The 15,171-nt window shown below is 39.9% G+C and overlaps 1 protein-coding gene across 2 annotated transcripts in view; it reads right to left on the bottom strand.

The window, feature by feature from the left end:
• Positions 1–1,994: 1,994 nt before the first annotated feature.
• The window catches only part of itga8 (integrin, alpha 8), a 53,216-nt gene continuing 40,039 nt past the window's right edge, over positions 1,995–15,171 (bottom strand). For both annotated transcript variants that reach the window (XM_081597624.1, XM_081597625.1), the window contains 10 exons: positions 14,417–14,509; positions 11,054–11,133; positions 9,762–9,842; positions 8,663–8,768; positions 7,378–7,536; positions 5,195–5,311; positions 4,983–5,096; positions 4,792–4,893; positions 4,578–4,700; positions 1,995–2,897 (listed from right to left, as the gene is read on the bottom strand). In XM_081597624.1, the coding sequence (XP_081453750.1) occupies positions 2,808–2,897; positions 4,578–4,700; positions 4,792–4,893; positions 4,983–5,096; positions 5,195–5,311; positions 7,378–7,536; positions 8,663–8,768; positions 9,762–9,842; positions 11,054–11,133; positions 14,417–14,509 (1,065 nt within the window). In that variant the 3' untranslated portion in view covers positions 1,995–2,807. The remainder of the gene's footprint in view (positions 2,898–4,577; positions 4,701–4,791; positions 4,894–4,982; positions 5,097–5,194; positions 5,312–7,377; positions 7,537–8,662; positions 8,769–9,761; positions 9,843–11,053; positions 11,134–14,416; positions 14,510–15,171) is intronic.

Here is a 15,171-nt window from a genome sequence, read left to right as displayed (position 1 = left end):
TAGAAGCAAAAAACAATCTCTCTTAGAAAAAATACCAGTTTATCTGTTAGACATCTTAACAATTTGTAAATAGCCAAAGTCTTCCATTATAATGTCGGTCTGTCCTTATTCCCACTGAAGAGAAGTGACTCTCATCGCCTTGTACAGACCTGTGAAACAATTTCAATTGTCACTGTTCAGTTGAATAACACACAAGATGTTGCTTCACCTAAGATGTTTTCTTTTGCACCAGCTTAAACAACCCAGGAAACAGTGGGAGTCAAAGACTTAAAAAAAAAAACATTTTGTAATTGGAGTCTGTTTGGATGAATTTCTGTATAAGATGCAGTGTGTCCTATCAATACAGTATGTAGTAAGTACCAACAATGTTTCTTTACTTTGGTGGTGTTGAGATTTGTTGTTACGATTCTTACTTCAAATGTTTGATTTGAATTTTTATCACATATATTCAAGGAAATAAAGAGTCTGAAGAAAAACGCAGCGTGTGGTGGTTCCTCAATGATAACTCGCACTGAGGTTCAAACGACGTCATGCAAAGTATTCACACCACTTAAACATTTACACAATTTGTCCAACTACACCGACAACGACTACTAATGCTTTTCAGTTGCAGGACTTGAACATGACACTTCATGAAGTTCAATAGGTGTAAAAACTTTTGCGAGGAGCTAAATTTACACCAACATTACAGTCTGGCGTAGAGAGTTCATGGTTTTGGAAAGGAGGAAGACACAATGTGCTTTGGCATTATTTTGAATGTGCTATGTGGTTTGCCAGCAGTGAGATTGACAAATGTTTTAATTCAGTTGGACCTGAAAATGTCTTCACTTTTTCTCTCTTGCGTTGATATTTCCAAGAGAAAGCTTTCCCATTCCAGAGCACAGACAGTAACACACACCAGAAGTCCATTTGCAGAACCAGTGCCATGTTGCTAAGTCGTTCTGACAAACATCTTATATAAATGTAGGGTTTCAGATCATGCAAATTTTAATTTGAAGGTTTTGTTTTAGCAAATGAAATAAATTGTGCTAATTTGAAATAGCTAAAACTAAACTAGAATACAAAAAGAAACGATTGTTCCGAGGATGTATTCAAAAGTCATTTGATTCCTAATGCATTGGTTTTAATAAAACATAAACACATTTAATAGATGCGTTCTCTTTCAAAGAGTCACCGGCTCGTGTTGTTTTAAGCTGCTGCTGTACGGAAAATGTTCTGAATGAAAAAGAAAGCAAATGACCTATTCATTCAGTCCTGACATGAATGATAAATCAGGATAAAACTGATTTATCCTGCACAGAGAAAACTTTAATCCATTAATGTTTCTTTAGGACAACAGCTTCATGGCAATTAACAGTTCAACTAATCAAACAGAGTCCAATTTCAAACAGAAAACGTTCACAGGTATATTAAAAGTGTTTAAATGACTCTGAAGCTGGAGAGACAGTTCCTAGCTCAACTGTTTTTGTCAGCAGAAACTACCATAAAAGGTTATTCAGCTGAAAGCCACACGGTGGCACTGTCCTGCTTCTGTTGTCTCATTTGTTGTCTGCGGGGCCAGAAAGAAAGTTAGCATTTTTCAGTGCACCGTTTGGGGGAGCAAGAGTCCTTCCTCTGAGGTAAAGAAACCCAGCGGTAACACTGTGACACTTACCTGCGTATTTAAGGCAAACCACCAAAATCCTTTAATAACCAAAGTTTTATTCTGATAAACATTTGATGTAAAAACCAAAACTTGCTCAAACCTGAAACTTGCATTTTAAATTACAGCATTGCTGACAACCAGACATTTTCTGACTGACGTTTATTCACATTAAAAACAGGTGAATAATCTGATGAGTGAATTTATTTTTATTTTTTTACTGCTATGTGTTTTTCATAAAGTCTCATCTTCTGCAGAGGAGAAAAAACCCCAAAACTCAAAGGTTTGCAAACTTAAGCAAGCCTGAGCTGTGGAGATGTGCTCTTTTTCTTTAAACATAAAACCCCAGAGCTGCAACAAGACAATAAGTTATTTATTTTGTAACAGTTTCATCATGTTGGTACTTGTCTAAAAATGCGTTGCTTTTAGAAATAATACTTATCTAACACAACGACCAACCAATCTTACAGTATATACACATACAATGAAGACATGAAGCTCTAAAAAAAAAGTAGTGCCAGTGTAACAACAAGCTTCAGAATCACACAACGCCCAAATATTGCACGTACATTTATAAATATACACTTTGACATTTTGTGCCCCTTTTTTAAACCCTATGCATGTGGTAGCGTGTTTAGTGAACGTAAATGTAAACTGCAAGGTATTCGGCTTGGTTTGAAGGAAACGGGGAGAAATTAAGTTCATAAGCTGCACTTCTTACACACAGATTTGCAGGAATCCATACACACTCACTGAAACTCATTAAATGCACTTGTGCACACTACAGAGCTCAGTTGTCTTCGTGCTGCATAAAAACAAGAAGTTTTGTCTTCTCGACATAATCCACTCGGCCTTCAGTTGTGGTGCTTCATTGCAACGTATAAACAATTGACATGTGTGGGTAATTTAGCCTGACTTGTGTGTTGTTTTGCCCCCACTTTGTGTGCTGCGACCTCACTTGTTCTGGTCACAGAGTTTGTGGCACTGCAGTTTTTTTTTTTGTTTTTACTCAGTTTCTTTAAAACAAATGAAGGTAGAAGGCTTCCAAAACAGGGAGACTGGAGCTTCCAGATATTACAGATCTCAGATCTGAATTAGGTCATTCAGAAGGTGCAGCTTCCTCCTAAACCACAAGCTTTTAATCAAGTGCCGTCGTTCGTCTTCTTCAGGCATCCCCAGTTTGATCAGACGTTAGCTTCTCCTGGTCGGAGACATCGTCATCTGCTGGCAGCCGGGCTCGATCGAAGAAACCACACTGAGGGAATCGCATTCACAAGTCAATATGCAACAGAACAAAAATGCTGTCAAAGAGTTATTAAAGAAACCGTATTAGAAAACCGTGCCAACGTATAAAGTTCTGAGTCAATAGATCTTGATTAATGGCTGCACTTTAAGATCTTTCAAAGTTTTTCTTTGGACTTTGGCACGATTTTATGTCAATTTCCACCCTAGGACTGTGAGACTCTAGAAAATCAAATACATTTTGAAATCATAGTTCGGAATTGTTCTGTCCAATTGTGATCGATCCATGTTTCCCCTCGCTCTTGTTTTCTGTCCTCACAGTTTCTCCAACACTTTCTGTAAGCTTTTACCTTCTTTATATTAAGTGGAGTGAAAGTCTATTCAATAGGGCAAAGAAATGAGTTTGGCTGCAGAGCTTATGAAATATTGCATCGGAACTGGCCTTAGCCTTTCCAATTTAAAATATGGTGAATCCCTATTGCAGTTTATTGTGGTAATATCTGATAATAGCTGCTTTATTGTTCCTTCACATTTGTACAAATCAAAGCTGGTTCAGGAGAGTAAGAACATATTTTGTTGTTTGGACCACCTATGAACCGGTAGTGGACATGGAACCATAAGCAACTTTACTTTGACCATTTAATTGTTTAGGAATAAACAGCTTCCAAGACACAACTTTGGACTTTGAACAAGTAATGCATAACTTTGAAAAATAGATCTTGAAGATTTTTTCCACAGCACATCACTGCAGTACCCATTATTGCAATGGGGTGTGAGAGTCTTTAACAAGCGCAAAGCCTTTTGCTGCCAAGGCGGCAAAATATCTGTTTCCAACTGCAAAGAGGAACCACATGACAATAGAGGCTGCTTCTCGGTGAGGTATAGCCTTCATCTACCAGCATGACCTTCTCCTATCTCCTCAGGCCTCATGCCACAGCTACAACAACGTCCAGCCCACAGTGGGCTGGCAGTGCTTCTTGTAATCTACCACACTGCTCTTAGTGGTGCAGCACTGTGTGCAGGACGCCCTGCCGCTGCTCTGGCAGCATCCTGAAGGATCTCAGCAAGCAGCTAACATGATCAATCCTGGAATATCATGGCAGTGCTGTGATCAGTCGCCTTGAATTCAAAGATCAGTTTGCACTGGTGTCTGATTCTAAGGGGGGAGTGCGCACACCTCCAAACTGTGCATGTAGGCTGAACAAAAGGAGTTGTCCTTCGGCCAGATATTGAAAATGCTGAATATTTTGATCAAACAGCCAATAAGACATCCTGCCATTGTATTTAGAGGACAGGGTGACAGGGTGAGCAGCAGTCTATAGCAACTCTCAGTGAGATCATCTAAGAGTGGTAAAAAAAGAAACCCGTTTTTACCTGCATCTTTGGTCACATCCTTACAAACTGAACAAAAATAATCCCTGAATTATTCTAGTTTTTTTTAGAACTATAAAAAAATACAGAAAATATCTGCATGTTATGCTGATATAGTACGGTAAAAGGACTGAATAGAAAATGTCAGAAAAGAAGACAAGTCCAATGAAAAACTTTCAAAAGCTTATGGTAGCCTGAGGAACTATTAATGAGGGCCACAGACTAGAAGAATGTCCTTCCCTTTTAGAACCAAATTCTTTAAAAATCCAAATTAGAATAAGAGTGTTGCACAATACCGTGAAAACTACTTCTGCTTATTTACCTTCCACATCGCTAATGTCAGCATGGCCAGCACCAGAAGACCCAGCAGTATGGCCAGAATGATGACCCAGAGCGGAACAGCAAACGACACATCAGGAGTCCCCCACAGCACGAGGGTTCCCATCTGGAGAAAAAGAGGTGCAAATGATGCCAAACTTCTTTTTCCAGGCTGAGAATGTACATGCACAGTGATTTGTTTATTGTTCCTTTCTTACTGATATTCTATGTTGAGGCAAAGCAGGGGGCTGGATGCGATAAGGCACAGATATGACCATGAAGGATACCGTTGAGTTGAGAACGTATGGGTCGTTACGCCGCTTTAAGACAAAATACGCAACTTGATAATGGGTGTGAAAATATTTAAAGCGCCACATTTAAATAATTTATGAAACGTAAGAATTACTACCTGTAGAAACGTATGTGCCCACAGTCTCGATCGGATCTTAAGCACAGCACTCTGGCCTCGATCCAACCGACCAACCACACACGTGATCCTTAGACAGGAGATGTTGGTGCAGTTCTGAATGTGGGAAGTGGGAAGACAGACATGAAGCACCTGTGGATCACTAATGAATGTTTTTCTGGCTTGTTTTCTCGGGAGAAGACGGAGGCACTCACCAAGGTCTTGCTGCTATAACTTTCAGCTGTGCCGACAGATCGTTTGTGGCGGTGAGGAGGATCGGTGGTGTTCCTCAGGAAACCCAGCAGCTCTGGGGTGTCCTGCAGAGAGGAGATCTGAAACAAGGAGGCGGCGACAGAATATTAGAAATATGTTGGAAGGGTTTCAATTTTGCAGAACAGACATATCTCTGCCTTGCTTAACTATCGCAAATAAGCAGAGGAGGAAGCAATAAAAAACAATGTTCAAATATCTTTGGTATGTATTTGGGCTTTCTGACGATTCCACAGTGAGACCCAACGACCGCCACGCACTGCTTATTTTATCAGCGTCTGGGAGACACATGATGTGGCCTTATCAACCGCTGAAGAGGACATGTAAAACCCAAAGATTTGGAAGACGTAATAAAATCCCACAAAACGTCCAGCTGCAGAAACAAGTGTAAAATCTGATCAAAGAATGTCTGGTATAAAGTTGGATTAGGGGAGATTTAATTTCCCCCGGTTACACTGTCTCATTGACAATGAGGAAAAATAGACGGGAGAAAATAACCCACACGTCCTCAAGTTTCAGATAACACAGATAGATTTTTATTGTTTCTGCTCTGGAAGCTCAGCTTTGGAGGGAGGCCAGAGGGAACAGCTTGATTTAATATTTTAATTTAAATATTTGAAAAAGCCAGCACGCTGAGCACACATTGATTATTTTTTCTTCTCAGACCAACTATTTTTGGAACCAGAATGCCATTTGTTTTCTTCCTCTCCTTCAGCCCCGCGGTTAGAAACAGAACCACAGACTTTTTAACGAATAAATGAGAACATTTTATGCCACAGTTGGCCGATTTGATTAAACGGCTGGTTCTGCGGCGTTATCTCAGAAATATCAGCTCAAGAACAATCTGCTGTAATCAAACCAGTGTACACAAAGAAACCAATATTAAAGTTAAAAGAAAGATGGGCTCACTGCCGATGGAAACTCTTCCAACGTCTGAAATAAGCCCGATCCTTCCTCCCTATTTCAGAATCTTGTTGGAGTTATTATCATTATTTTTTTGTTTTATTTCAGTGACAACTCATTTTCTGGTAGATGCTGTCAGATCTCTATTTTAATTTTCAGATTTCAAAAGAGTTCATGATGCTGTTCACCTTAGAATCATTCACAGACAAACGGCTTCACAGATCCTCCACCGTACACGCCAGTGGTTTTGAGAGATGTTCTACTATTATTCAACATTGGTTTTATGGCAAACTCAATTTGCTAGTACTGGTTTTCTAAAAAGCTCAAAGTTGGCCTCATCTGACCGAAGCAGATCGTTCATTTCCGTTAATAAAGTCGGCGAAGCGTTTAGGAAACTGTACATGTTTACGTTTGTGTGGGTAGGACACGAGTCCCTTTACATTACTTTTGACAAATAAATTAAAATACCGCTATGGAGACCTGGTGAATACTTGATGCCAATCTTCGCCGAATCAAGCTCTGACAATTTGTTTTAATCCCCTTCCCACCGTACTCACTGTGTGTTTGGTCCTCTTTCAGCTTTGTTTTTGTCACAGTTACCATTGTTAAAAAGTCAACTTTTATAGATGTGAGCAATTTAAGGTGGGTTGCAAATTTTTTACAGCCATGTCCTGACTTGCACCGATCAACATGTCTGCATTATTTGAATGGGACGTCCTCTAGTCCTCCTCATTTCAAAGAGTGATGAGCGTTTGACCCAGAAAGAAGAAAACACTTCTAACCTCAACTTAAAATTGAGAAGTTTAAACTACAAAAATACTTCAGGTATATTTGTTTAGTAAGAATTGCCATATGGGGGGGGGGGCAGTCGGTGTTGCACCCATGATTTTGTTAAAATAATATTTCATAACATGGAATTTTTTAGCTTCACTGAATGAATCCAAATAAAGGAAGACCATTTTTTTTATATTCTCCAGAGGATTATATGCTACCGCAATGAAAACACATCTTGACCAGGGGATGGTTTTGAAAACAACAACAAAAATAACTTGTCAAATGAATGAAACAGAAGGTATTTTTAAATTATAAAGGTCCAGGACATATGTATATTTCAGGTTTATATATATTTATTGATTTCCATTGCAGCAAGTATATTTATGAGTCCAAAAGTTTTGGTTTTGGATTACGTGTCCAAGTGCATGAGCTTGTAAAACATTGATGGTACCTGGAGGCCCTGTGGGTTGAGGCTGCTGTTTGTCCGGCAGCTAATTGGGCCGTCAGTTTGAATCTCCATGGCGTACAGCAGGTTCTCATCACGGAAACGGGCAGGCCAGCCGACCTGAAGCTCAGCCTGCCCAATACTACTGGGACCGGCGTTATGGAGCTGGAGAGGGAAGGAGGCAGAGGGAGAGAGAGAGAGAAGCAAAAACAGAGAGCTGTCAAGGTTTTACCCTCTTCTGCCTTATTAGCAGGTCTCATGTGACCAGGGCTGTAATCAGGTTATCATAACTGTGGTACAATGAGACAGGCCACCTGTGTTTTCATGGAGATAATGCTAATGCAGCCTTCAGCCTCTGGGGATTGAAAAGGCAAGACAAGCAAAAAACTTCACCAGGTTCATTGTCAAAACTAGTGGGAATGACTTATGAACCTAAATCAACCCTCGATTTAATAAATCCTCTTTTTGCCGTCTTCGTCTCACCCCAATGCACATCTCCCATCACCCCCTACCTCTAATATACTGAAGCAAGTCATCCAAACAGGACATGATCCTATCCTGGTGCTGCAGGGCAAGAATTCAAAAAAAAAGAGGAAAAAAACTCAGTCCTCTAACTAGAAGCAGCTGTCCACTGGGAAAAGTACCACAAATGAAAATCATTATCAGCTGCAGGACAGGCCAGACAATACTGCACTCAGGTTCAATGAAGCTGCCCGCCATTTAAAGCGAAAAAAAAAAAGAAGTCGGCGCAGACTGACAATGGCTTGTAATCCGTCTGCAGCTCTCACTCCTTCTGCCTTTTCTGTCGTTATCTCAAAATTAGAATTTGCAACACTCACTTATTGCGCGTTTCCGTGTGACTGTCCTCCCTCCTTCATTACTTAACTCCTTATTCCCTTCTGTTTTTCTTCCTTCTAAGGCCTTCCGACTCTCGCAGCAGTAATTACCGCTGAGCTGGAAACCTTTGATCAGCCACATCCTAATTCTTTATAGAGCCACTGGTTTTACTGTGACTGTGTTTTAGTGTTGCTGTTTACTTCATCCCGAAGAGGTCTCGCCTCCTCTTAGCCTGACTGCAACGTCAAACACCTATTTTATCCCCTCATTTTTTTCTTCTTTATCACCAAAAGTAAGGACAAGAGCAGCAGAGTTTGACCTGCCTTCCCCTCTTCCCACTCCACAGCTCAGCACTTCATTTAATAGAAAACTGTCTAAGTAGTTTTCATCTGATCTTTCTGTCTAATAGGGGTAATTGCTTTCGATTTTTGACGTATATGCATCTGAAAAGTACCTCATATATGTGTGTTACTTGCGGACCAACGTCATCCTCCTTAACGGGTTTCTTTTTGGGTTCCCAGTTTGGGAACGGCAGCACAACCTGAGAGGGATGAGACACCCTGCAAGGACAAATTGATTGGATGTAAACACATAGTTTTATCTGAAAACACAGACAGGGCAACAAACAGAAAAGAAAAAAAAAAAAAGGCCAAACAAACACACGTAGACACACACACTCACACCTTAGAGCAGTTTAAGAGAGGCTAATTAACATGATGAACATGATTCTGGACTGTGAAAGAAACATGGAGAACCTGGAAGCCAGGCAACGCATGTGGAGAACAAATGGAACTCCATGCAAGTTAAGACAATGATATAAGCGTTGCCCATTCTTTCGCAGTGGCTTTTTCTGCTTTTGTGAAGATTATAGCTGAAAATGTGCCATTTTCAGCTATGGGGGCTATTTTTAATCTGCAGAACATTTGCAAACTCAAACAATTTTGCAAACAGATTTTATCGTGGTTTGCCAGATTAACTATACAACATGTGCAACTTTGAAATCTCATACAAAGAAAAAAGAACATAAGTAAAATCAGTGCAGGATACATATGTTGATCTTCAATCTGATCACCGTTGTGATGCATTTTGTAGAGTTTATAATTAATTAACTTCAGTGGGAAAATAAGAAGATGTCTAGTGTGCCGTTTGCAAGGTGCATGGATGTGCAATCAAACTATCTAAGCCTCACCCCAGAATCAAGGTTAATTATCTCATTTCGACCATCATGTTTTACAACAACAGTACTTTAAATACAACTAAAATGTAACATTTGAAGCAGAGCAGTTTACAGGACAAAGTGTGGCATGCTCTCCCTCCCACTGCTTCTTCGTTTGTGTGCTCCACTGACCACACCTAAACAACGGCATGTCAGGCACCAGGCTTTGAAGCGTGTGTGAGAGCCTGTGTGTATGCATTAGCGTGGAGGAGCTGACAAATAACCCTGGATGCATACAGTTTGGTTTGAATCTGTCAATAAATATGTGCTGTTGCATAGAAATCCAAGCATCGTTTCCTACAAACAACCAAAAAACTTGCAGACACGCTGGACTCACCCGCGCAAATCAAGCTGAGCCTTAGCAGCGACGGTCAAATTCAGACTGACCATGTTGCTTTCAGAGTTGTCCTTGTTGGAGCTGTAGGGAAAAATCACAAGCACAATAAGCAAAACTGATTCAAAATGCCTTAAAATCTACACTAACTAATCAAACCCCTTTCAAAGAGATGCATGTTTGTCATATGACAAAATGAAAGCAAGATGAGTATTTGAAAGAACGGCCCGACAAAAGCGTGAAAACAAAGTCAGAAATGACAATTACAAGCATCTGTATGCTATGATGTAATAACCACTTCATAACTGAGGACGCGGCTGCTCTAATCAAAAGAGATAATGAGTACCAGCGATGATCTCAAAAACACATTTAAAGTGATTTTGGTATAAATGCTAACATAAGCTTCTGGAACGGCCCTGACCTGAGTCCGTTCGGGATCGATGGGCTGTCCTTTAAAGCCAGTCACTTTAAAAGAGCTCTGTGATTTTTGCCAAGATGTCCAGACAAATATTCAGTCAGAATTACGCCAAAGGCTTTTTGATGGCTGTAAAAACAACTTGGTTGGAAGCAACAAGCAACTAATATAAGTGGGAGTGTGTGCATCTTTTTTTTTTGCATGCATGCTATATATATATATATATATATATAGACACTATAAAGACAAAAAAAAAAAAAACCCCACAGTGAATTCAAAGTTTAAACTCGTGTTTGTATTTATAGAACGTACTGAAGTTTCTTGTTGTGTTATCATTGTACAGTGGAGGACAAAGAAAAGCTCAAATAAATCAATAAAATCTCAAAATCAATGTGACATTTTGTTTATGATGAGTGCATGTGAAGTTTCCACCCGGACTATATGTCTTTCAGTTCATGCATTCATCTCATTCATTACAAAGAGCTGCTGTTTTACTCGACCTCAAAAATGTCACAAAACTCAAAGACGGTCATAATGAAAATAGCATGATCTTCAGCTGACTCCTTGAAAGGTTCGCTTTGTGAATAGCTGCATGTACAAAATGACAAATGGTGAAATAAAACAAACATTTTGCATTGTGTTTCTCCTGTCCCTCTCTCCTCCAGGCCATCTGTCTCTCTCCGTCCCTGCGGCCAGCCGCATGAGACCACAGACAGTGGTGGTATCAGCGCCGACTCGGGACACATGTAGACAGATCGGAGGAAAGACAAACAACTCCCCTGTGTGTATGTTGTGTGTGTGTGTGTGGTGTGTGTGTGTGGAGGTGTGTATGTGCGTGTGCGGGTGTGTGTGTGTGTGTGTGAGCTCATGATTGTGTCACCTGTGGATCTGTAGCTCAAAGCTGATTTTCGGTCCGGAGTCTTCCAGCCTTTGGACCGAAAACCTCAAACCAACGGACAGCTGCTCAGGAGCATCAAGAAACCCAAGAAACAGAGAAAATGTATTAAAATCATGTGACGACAGAATGAGGAGGTACCCTATAGGAAGACGGTGAGGAATTAGATGCATGTGTACATCAAAGGCAGCGCTGAACAGACAGTAAAATCCTTGTAACCGGATCCCCCCCCCCACCCCCGCCTCGTTACTTCATAGTCACAATATCTGGATTGTGTATGCGTGTGTTGATAACAGCAAGTTTCCTAAATCTGACAAAAGCCAGACTACAGACACATACTTAAAAACCACAGTCAAGTTCCTCGTCTCTCCTGTGTTTAAATCTCCCTGTCCTCCAGGCTAACGCAAAACACGTGGAGGCTTCGGTACGCCATCGACTGCTGTGGCGCGTGTGTGTTTACATGCACATGTGATCTTCGCTGAAAAACAGGACGAGCCTCCGATGCAGAGGAGTTGGGGGGGGATGACAGCATGCAGACTTGTATTAAAAAACTTCAAGAGCCATGTCTCCAGGGGGTGAGGGGCTACAAAGTCAAGCTGTCTTTACGGGACACGTTAGGGAGACTTGGAAGGGAAAAAAAAAACCAGGCGGGGGAAGATCTAAAGAGGCAGAGCATCAAATGTGGAACGAGCCTCAGTCAGCTAAACGAAGACGATGGGGGACAGGGAAAATCAAGGGCAACACAGTCAACTCTGCTACTGGTCTGCTGGTTGAAAACCTGAAAGTTCAGGGAGTTGCCAAAAAGTTTTTTTTTTGTTTTGTTTGTTGAAAGAATAGATTTTGTGTGTGAAGATGTCTGTAAAAGAAGCTGCTATTGACACCCGTTTTAACTTTCCCAAAGAGCTTGCAGTTGTCATGCCAATCTGAATCGCCTGTATGTCCAAAACTCATTAAGGTGAAGTAAATAAACTTCTTCTGCATTTGGGTATAGCAGTCCTGGGGCTGCTCAGCTTTGGCTCATTAGGTTTAGCTATAATGCAGAAAAACAATGGTTCTTCAGAGCAACATTGGGGAAAGCGGTTTAAGGCAGTGGTTTGAAAACTTCTTTGTACTTTGGTACTTTTGTCAGTCTACGTTTGCAGCATTGCAAATAAAAAGGTTTTCGGATAGCTTGTTATAAATGTAACATGTCAACATAAGTGTAAAACCATTTCCTCACAAACTCATTAAATGTGACTGAGGTTTTGGAAAGATTTCTAAATGGTTTTCCTTACAGAAATGTGTCCATTTTTTTTAAAGATATAAATGCTTTAATTTGCTGTTAACTAAAGTATGACAAAATGATTTTTATGCAAATTCTAACCAGTGTGCACATTTATTTGATTTTCTATCATCCATACGGCATCTTATTTCACTGTTTTATCAGTTATAACAAAGCATCTTCGGATAGTTTGAATAGAAAAGCTCCACACACCATTTTGTACCAATTTTATGAACCATGCATTAGCAGGTTAATTTTCTAGATAGTTAAATATTTTTATGAAATTTGGAAAGAGAGAAAACAATAATATTATGAGATTTGAACATTTTATAATTGTTATCTTATATTGAATTCCTATTGTCTGGTAGAAAAGAGTCAAGACTGCAGCGGTTAAGGACTAAAAAAAAAACGGTAACACTTTATTTGAAGGGCGGTGAAAAGACTGTCATGACACTGTCATAAACATGACATAACACCTGTAATGAACATGAATAAGCCTTCATGAATATTTGACTGTTATCATAAAGCATCATTCAGTAAATTATGACACTTTTAATACAAAGTTGACATTATTCAAAATGTCTTTGATATGACAACTTGTCATTAACCAATACATCATTACTGTTTAAACTTTACCTTTAATAACAAAGTCACCTAATTTTTAAAGTGCAATCAGTAATACTTTTATAACAAATTTATATCAGTAATGATTTACTGGTCGCAATGAGACATAGTAGGTTAAATAAAAGCTATGTTCATAAGAAAACAAAAAAGTAAATTTTTAGTAAACCTTTTGACACTTTTCTCAAATAAAAAAAAATCCACAATGCAATTATAAACCAACTAATATTAGCTTGTTGTTTCATTACAAAGAGTAGAACATCATTTTTTATATAATATTCTGCACATCAAGCACAGAATGCACAACTACTACTAGATTAAACAGTTTACTCTTTTTTGTATTTTTGCTTAAATCTATGCATGAGAATAAAAACAACAATACATAAATGCTATATATAGCAATATAAGTTCTATAAACAATTTTAGGATTAAATGTTGGTTTTCTGTTTTAAATAAAAGCAATTAGCTCATATTAAGTATTTAATATATACTATGATATTGTGTTATTTCTACCTAAGACTATCATAAATCTCAGTCTTACACACAGAATGTGTACCGTCCACAATCTTAAGCCATCAGTGGGCAAACATCGACACAAAATGAGTAACAAAACCAAATGTAATAGAAAACACAAAGATCTGCAAATAACATTTAAGAAAACACTTTATTAGATTACAAGAATGCTTTCTGTTCTGTTAAACTAAGTGAACTAAACACTTTACAGTAAAGAAAGAGAAAAATTCAGGCATAAAGGAGAGTAGAAATCTGCATTTCCTCAGGCCTGGACACCAATCACTCTGCTCTTAGCCTGTGTCATGTGGCACAAGCAATGAGCTCTACTGGTCCGACTTGTGCTTAGAGAGCTCGTATGGAGTGTGTGTGTAAAGGTATGTTCTGTATAAGTTGATGGATTCCCGAGCATCCAACAGGGCAAGGGGAAAAGTTGAATATGGGAAACATCTGGCCAGCTGTCAAGCACACAAACACACATGGCCCCCCTCCTCCAAACTGTGAAACATGACCGCATAATTGATTTATCAGAATGCCCCGTGTCAACTCCCAGGAGCTGACGCGCCTCTCTGCCAGCCTTGACATCTTTAAAAAAAAGCCTCGTGCGACATGCTCTTTTTTTTTTTTTTTAGCCGAGTGGTGTGTGCAACAGAGTGCTAGAATTTCACGTAGGTAGAGACCGCTCTTTGTCTTACAAAGCCTCAGCTTCCTGCATGTGTCGGCCGCGCGGGAGCTTAATGGATTATTACCGTGGCACGCATGCACAAGTTGAGCGTGACGCAAGCACAACCATGGGAGCCAGAGGGTGAAGAATGAGGGTCAAGGTGATGATCGGTAAACTTTGGGAACCATCAGTCAAATTAGGCTTGAAGGGGAGGCGAGGATTTCCTAGCATGGATGTTTTATTAAAGAGCCTCTGAGTCTGTGTTTATCCTTTTTGAGGAGTCACAACTCACCTCTGTTCCTGTCACCATTGGGTTCCCGAGGTCACAAACCACCATTCTGGACTCGTTGATTGTCTTGTACTCGCAGTTCAGCTGAGAGAGAGACTGCGGGAAGAAAAACAGATGAGACTGAGCATGTTGGGGAAAGAGAGAAGGAAGTAAGAGAGACCATCAGATCAGAGTCAAGAGGATGGAGGGCGGGGGGAGACAGGCGAGGAAGAGTGATGGATACTCCGACACTAACAATATAATCAATCAAATGGCTCCATTACACACTCATTAGCACAAATACACACACGTGGGCACGCAAACACACGCGCGCGCACACAAGCTGACCCTATCCATTACCATGGTTCCTAATGCAGCCTGTTAATCATAATAGGGGCTTTTGGGCTGATGCCAGTAAAGCATATCCTGCTGATAGCCTCGCAGTAATTAGGCCAAATGCATGACTTAATGACACAACAGGAAGTGATGCTGCACCTTAACTGCAGCCTCAAATAGCGCACTTCCTTAACTCATATTTGGCTGAGCCTCAATAAGAAAACTGTGTTAGTTAGCCTACATACACTCTCCATCAGCATGAATGTCATGTTAAATTAGATTTTTTAGGGATGCATTTGAATCTTTTATTATTTTTTTAAGTAGAGAGGAGAGATGAGACTAATTCAGAGAATATTTAGAAGAAAAACTGGGTGCACAAGTTCCATTTTTGTAGTTCTGATTGTGTCTTATTGTCATTGTCTTATTGTCATATTGTCTGAATA

This window comes from Poecilia reticulata, chromosome 16 (genome assembly GCF_904066995.2).
Source record: "Poecilia reticulata chromosome 16, P_reticulata-male-v2, whole genome shotgun sequence".
In the NCBI taxonomy this organism is placed as follows: domain Eukaryota; kingdom Metazoa; phylum Chordata; class Actinopteri; order Cyprinodontiformes; family Poeciliidae; genus Poecilia; species Poecilia reticulata.
Note: the sequence above shows the minus strand (reverse complement) of the source record. Positions and strands in the feature narration are given on the sequence as shown.